The sequence below is a fragment of the Hordeum vulgare genome, chromosome 2H (assembly GCF_904849725.1).
Source record: "Hordeum vulgare subsp. vulgare chromosome 2H, MorexV3_pseudomolecules_assembly, whole genome shotgun sequence".
Classification (NCBI taxonomy): Eukaryota; Viridiplantae; Streptophyta; class Magnoliopsida; order Poales; family Poaceae; genus Hordeum; species Hordeum vulgare.
The window spans coordinates 654180498-654186997 of record NC_058519.1 but is presented as its reverse complement, the minus strand read 5'-3'; the positions used below and the strand labels follow the sequence as shown (position 1 = coordinate 654186997).

General features: G+C 47.2%; 1 protein-coding gene across 1 annotated transcript; it reads right to left on the bottom strand.

Moving 5' to 3' along the window:
• Positions 1-3798: 3798 nt before the first annotated feature.
• LOC123431262 (elicitor-responsive protein 3-like) lies at positions 3799-5346 on the bottom strand. Its single transcript, XM_045115087.1, has 5 exons — positions 5097-5346; positions 4625-4690; positions 4384-4510; positions 4123-4240; positions 3799-4038 (listed from the first exon to the last, which is right to left on the bottom strand). The coding sequence occupies exons 1-5, from the start codon at positions 5161-5163 to the stop codon at positions 3991-3993; spliced, it is 426 nt and encodes a 141-aa protein (XP_044971022.1). The 5' UTR covers positions 5164-5346; the 3' UTR covers positions 3799-3990.
• Between the last annotated feature and the right edge of the window lie 1154 nt (positions 5347-6500).

Here is a 6500-nt window from a genome sequence, read left to right as displayed (position 1 = left end):
CTCTCTCGAAGTATCAGCGTTTCGAACGAGAACTCATCTCTTACAAAGGGATTTCATTTTTTTGAACTTATTTGAACTCCATACTTTTTGTGTGTTCAAAATGCACCATTGAAAGGCACATCACAAATTTTCAGCAATTTCTGACTTCATTTGGTATTTTTCGTGCATTTACTTATTTTTTTTGAGCTAGTTGACCCTGAAATTGAAAAGCACTACAAATGAACTCTGAAAATGTTGAAAGTTGGCAAGCTATCATCATTTCACCCACATAACATGTGTTAAAAAGTTGAGAGGGCTATGACAAAAACTGGATGCACTTCGTGTACAAAACGGACAATCTCTCTCGAAGTAGAAGCAACCCCCACAATAAGAGACGACATGCTACTTCTCTCATATATGGTGGACACTAGCTCTCCTGATTTTTCAACCGTCGATGATGGTAGCTACTCCTACTTCCCCTAGTGCATAACCAATATCTAGCACAAGGAGAAGAAGGAAAAACGACCCCCACAGCAACAGTCGACATTCTTCTTCTCTCATGTATGGTGGACACTCCCTCACCTGATTTTTCGACCGTCGATGATGGTCGCTACTCCTTCTTCCCCTAGTGCATAACAAATATCTAGCACAAAGAGAAGAAGGAGAAGCAACCCCCACAACAACAGTCGGCATTCTTCTTCTCTCATGTATGGTGGACACTTCTTTTTGTATATATATGTGGTCGAAATGCATGATACCATGAAGTTAGAAAGGGCTAAACCATTCAAAAGTAGCAAATGAAGTTAGAAAGGGCTAAACCATTCAAATTTGGAAACTATAATGGCACAAACAGAAACTAGACATATATAAATTGGTCCAAGCAGTACATGATACTAGTCCAAACAGTACATAATAATAGCTACCATAGATATATATACAAGTGTTCGACGTTGAGAACACTACTCGTCTGAATCGTCTGAATCAGAATGTCCACCTTCCTCGAGGTGACGCTAGCCATAGTTGACGACTCGAATCTTGCGGTACAACTCGTATGAAACGTATGCATCTTTTGCTCCATACTCAATGTTGATAGGATCAAGTGGGCCCTTCTCCCAAAGTTTGTGCTGAGACTTTGGGAAACTGGTCTTCATATCACCATATTCCTCGTCGATCAAGGCAACTGCCATATGAGCCATCGAAGTCTTCTCATGTCGAAGCCTGAATACCGTTTGGAGATCAACGAGGCAACCAACTGGTATCTCAATACCGAAGCTGTGCCTCATCTTCAGCTTGTCGTTCCTTATGTCAACGCTAGCAAAAGTGATGCCGCTGCGAAGGAAGTCCATGAGTTCTGGACAATGCTTGTCACTCCTGCAACAGAAACAAATTAAAATGAAACAAATGTTACATACTGCTGCAATAAGGAAACATGTTTCACTACAACTAAAGGAAAAATTATCTTTAGGATTCAAATAGAACATATGCAATGGAACCTAGAGAGATCACTATAGCTATCCAATGGAACCTAGGGAGATCACTAGCTATATGCAATTTTCATGACTATGACATATCATATTGCTATCCAATGGAACCTAGAGATATCACTAGCTATATGCAATTTTCATAACCTTGGATCAAAGAACACCGCATAAAATTGTATCACTACAACTACGATTTCAATGGAACATATTGAACCAATCAGATTTTTCAGATTGTGGAACACTATTCCAATCAGATTGTGTTCACTACAACTAATCAAAATTGTTTCACTACAACTATTTGAAGCGAACCAACTATGATTCCAATGGAACATATTAAACACTAGTTGATTCTAATACGATTTTTCAGATTATGGAACACTATTCCAATCAGATTGTGTTCCCCTTCAACTAATCAAAATTGTTTCACTACAACTATTTGAAGGGAACCAACTATGATTCCAATGGAACATATTAAACACTAGTTGATTCTAATACGATTTTTCAGATTATGGAACACTATTCCAATTAGATTGTGTTCCCCTTCAACTAATCAAAATTGTTTCACTACAACTATTTGAAGGGAACCAACTATGATTGAAACAAATAAACTTACAATGTCATTATCTTGGATCAAAGAAAGCCTCAAAACTTACCTCGCCCATTGGAAGATCAAGACATGGCGTGCGAAGCATAGTTGGATGACGGCAACACCGCGTTGATCGGCCGTGTACTCCAGATCAAGCCCCAAGAACTTCTCATGCTCCATTGCGTCGTCAAACCACTTTTCCTTCAACTGTTGAAGAAAAAACGGCACCTCCCTGCTCTCGTTCGTGTACACAACATTGAGCTTGGTCGTGCCATGTGCGAGCACCTTAAGAAATTTAGTTGGCATGGTGGAAGAAGAGAAGGGAAGAAGAGAGGAGAAGAACAGAGAGCAAGAGCGAGAGAGAAGAAGAAACAGAGAAATGACGACTATGTGCTTCGGTTCGTGCTTTTCATCGCCCGAAACGACGCGGGATGCGAACCGTTTGGGCCTTTAGTCCAGGGTTGAGCCACCAACCGGGACTAAAGAGGTATACCAACGGTTGCCACCACTACGGCAGGCCACGTGTTAGTCCTTTAGTCCCGGGTTGAGCCACCAACCGGGACTAAAGGGGGATACGAACGGTTGCCACCACCACTGCCCGCCGCGTAGCCCTTTAGTCCCGGTTTGGGACACGAACCGGGACTAAAGCCTCGAGGGAGGCATTGAGAATTGGGGCGACGTGGCTGGGCCTTTAGTCCCGGCCCAGAGGCAGGCCGGGACTAAAGGGTCCCGGCCAAAGGCCCGTTTTCCACTAGTGATTCTATTCTCGTAAAGTGCGACCAGCAGCCACGGGGGACGCATCTATGCAGATACTATGTTTGCGAGACCATTTGCATGTTTACCTCTGAGCACAAGGATCACAGATTCGACGTAAGCAATGAACATTCACACCTCTATTTTTACCCGTCATTCTTTGTTATCATGATTGATATTCATATTCATCTCCTCTTCTTATATAGTACACGGCCATGAGGACGAAGGTCCTACCAGAGCAATGCGCGATTGCTGTTGCAGAGGAGCTTGTGACCTTTCTGAGGACGGAAGCTATAGATGACAAATGACGATTTAGTGTAGCTAGGGGCCATTACTGATGTTCGTCCATGTAATCGAATAGACGGGCTCTAGTCCCGATAATTCAGATCTCCATATAATTGTATATATATGCTCGCTTTTAAGATAAGTTAATCTTATATATATGCATAATTATTTCTATTTAAATTATATGAAAACTAATTCACGAACACCAAACGAGTCATCACGTTAATCTCCCGAACACCGAAACCCTAAAACCCTAAAACCCAAAAATAATTTTATTCAAAAAAAACCCAAAAATAAACAAAATCTGAAACTCTTTAGTCCCGGTCCGTGTAACGAACCGGGACTAAAGGGCCTGCCCCTGGGGCGCTACGAGGCGCCCACGTGGAGCACCTTTAGTCCCGGTTTGGAACAGGACCGGGACTAAAGGTTAGGCCTTTAGTACCGCCCCTTTAGTCCCGGTTGGTGAACCGGAACTAAAGCCCCTTACAGGCCGGGGTTAAAGGCCCCGTCCCCATTAGTGGAGGCGAAGTCCATCGGGGGGAGGTCGTCTCCAGGAGAGACGTTGCGCCATGACGGCAGCCTAAAATTTGCCCTTTTCATTATTACTTTCTAGTACTAGTTGTGCGCTTTTCTGGTGGTCCAAAAAAATCTAGGCTTGGCGTGGAACAAAATGGTACTATGGACTGCTAACTGCTTAAGTAGTATTGATATGCATTGCAAAATGATGCGGTGAATTGCTTAATTAGTATTTCATCGATACATATTTGTTCCCCTATTTTTACTCGTTTTTCTAAATGTCATACATGGCCATGTCTGTCTCATACAGCATCAAGGAGATCGAAAGCCTTTCTATACATTACATTATGATAGACATGCAGCACCATCTTGCTGGCTCGCTAGCCTTTTTCAGGTGGACTGATTCCAGCCGCCGTAGCTCTCCTCCTCCTCGTCTTCCTGGAGACGACAGAATTGCATTCAGATCATGGCGGTCATGCATGACGACGAGCCAAGGGCAAACATGTACATCTGTTCGATTACCTCTGCCGGGGTGAAGGTGAGTGCGATCTTGATCTCCCCGCGATACTCCTCGTCCTTGATGACCCGGTGCACGGCCGGCGGCAGGCTGCCCTCCTGGAACACCGCCTCAAGCGGGATGCTGAAGAAAATTCAGTCAAAGTTCAGAACCAACAGCTGAAATTAACGGGTGTTCTGAATTTCTGCAGGAATAGTCGACTACTGGCACCAATTAAGATGATAAGATCTGAGAGTACAGGAGGTGTGTTTGTCGGGAGAACTTGCCATGCTTCTCCGACGAGGTCGTCGGCCGAGAAGGCGTCGCTGTCCATGATCTTGACTCTGAGCTCCGGAGCGTTGCCGGAGACGGCGAAGACGAAGGTCTCGTTCCACTCAGGCTCGCTTCCTGCTCCTGTAATAATAAGTAAATTTCACGACCAGTGAATTTCTGAGGATCGAGGCGAGATGACACTTCACAGTAATTTCTTATGGACGATTTATGCATAGTTGCATTGCATACATGTACCTGATGCGACGGTGCTCTTCTGCTCGTGGCTGCGGCAGGTGAGGATCACGTACGGGTCCATGCTATCTGATCCACCGGTAATCATCAGAATCAGATGCGCAGATTGGCGTGAAAAACAGGGGTGGTTTATCGATCTAAGGATGAGATCTAGTAGATCGAGTCTGTCGAATTAGGCTTAGACGTCGTTTCCTTAATAAACCAAGAGGGCAATCCGGTGCTTAATTTTGACGACAGGTATGCAGATCCTCTATCAGGGTGAGCACGCACGCAGCGTCAGATTCAGGAGTCTATAGGTTTACATCGTGCTAGTGCTAGTGACTGAATCAACCGCGGTGCAGGCATGCAGCTACATGGTCATGCATATGCATACAAGATACAACCAAGAAATGGATAAAGGTCCGATGATGATCCACATGACGGCAAACAGCGGCGAAGAGTAGAGGCTAGTTCGACGCCTCGACAGGCTACTTACTGAAGAAATCGGAGTCGTCGAGTCCCTTGGCAGAGACGAGCAGCACCTCCAGCTTCCCGCGCACCATGTCTCCTCCTCCTTCTCGATCGGTGTCGTCCGGCCGGCCGGCCTGTTCTTGGATCTCTCTCGGCCTCTGGGTCTCGGACTCTCGGTGAATGTCGCCTTCAATCACCAACCCACCGTATATAGAGCAGAGTGTATGTGAAGTCAAGCAAGCCTTCCACGGAATCTATTAATTTTCGCCAGCTTGGTGCCAGACTGCATATTCTCTGGCCAGTCTTCCGGTCATTATTGAAAAATTGGAAAGATTATTAGTTGCCTCCGCGCGTCTGGTCTGACAAATGACCTTTGCTTGGTCAGGAACATGCACCCAAATAATGCATGTTGAGGGAGCACATGCAGCAGCAATGGTGAGAGTGCACGCACCGCTATCGAGTTCTCTCATCGACAGACACTGACCGCCGACCATAGGCTTATAGCAACTCCAACCGACCGATATAAACGGACGGTTATTTTGTATGCTTTTTGTGTGTTTCGATCGGCCCGACGGACACCAACGTCCTCTTTGGCGTTTGGGTCGGCGCATGCGTCCAACGCTGGTCCGATCCATTTTTGCCGGCGCGTGAAAATATATATAAAGCATTTTCAAAAATAATAAGCAAACATTAATTAAACATTAAAGCCGGTCATAAAGGCCCGCAAGAGTCCACGCATATCCATTACATTAATTAAATATAAAAAAATTAAACTATGAGGCAACCCTAGGCGGCGGCGGCGTCGGGGCCGGTGAGTTCAACCAGCGTAGGTGCTGGGCCAGTCAAGGGAACGCCGTGTTACAAAGCGCAGCTGCGCGCGCCTTCGTCGTGTGTCCTGCCGGTGCGGGCTGTGCTCGCGGCGGTGGCATTGCAACACGGGCGCGCTCCTCCTCCGCCATCTCCCGTTGTTCCTCCTCTGCCTCCTTCTCCAGTGCCATCTGCCGACGACCTTCGGCGTGCTCCGCCGACAGGTGCTGCGACTTCCAGTGCACGAGGTAGGCTTTCTCCTACTCCGGTGTCGCGCCCAACCAGATGGGCGGCGCGCTGACCCGCTCATGGAGGTAGCCGGTCTACTGGTAGACCTCCCGTTGCAGCTCCGTGGGCTCGGTCTTCGGCGGAGGTGGCACGACGTAGTCGCTGGTGGCGGACAACGCAATGGCCTCCGCGAGCCGTGCCTCGTAGGCCGCCTCCTTCTCGTCGGCCTTGCGCCGCTCTTCCTCCTTGCTCTCGCGGAGAACATCTGTCAGCATCGCCTGGTAGGCGGCCTCCGCTTCCTGATCCTCCTCGCTAACGACGAGCGGGGGCGACGGAGGGCCTCCCGACTGCACGTCGTGCACGCCGCGCAGGCACTGCTCCTCATGCTCGACCG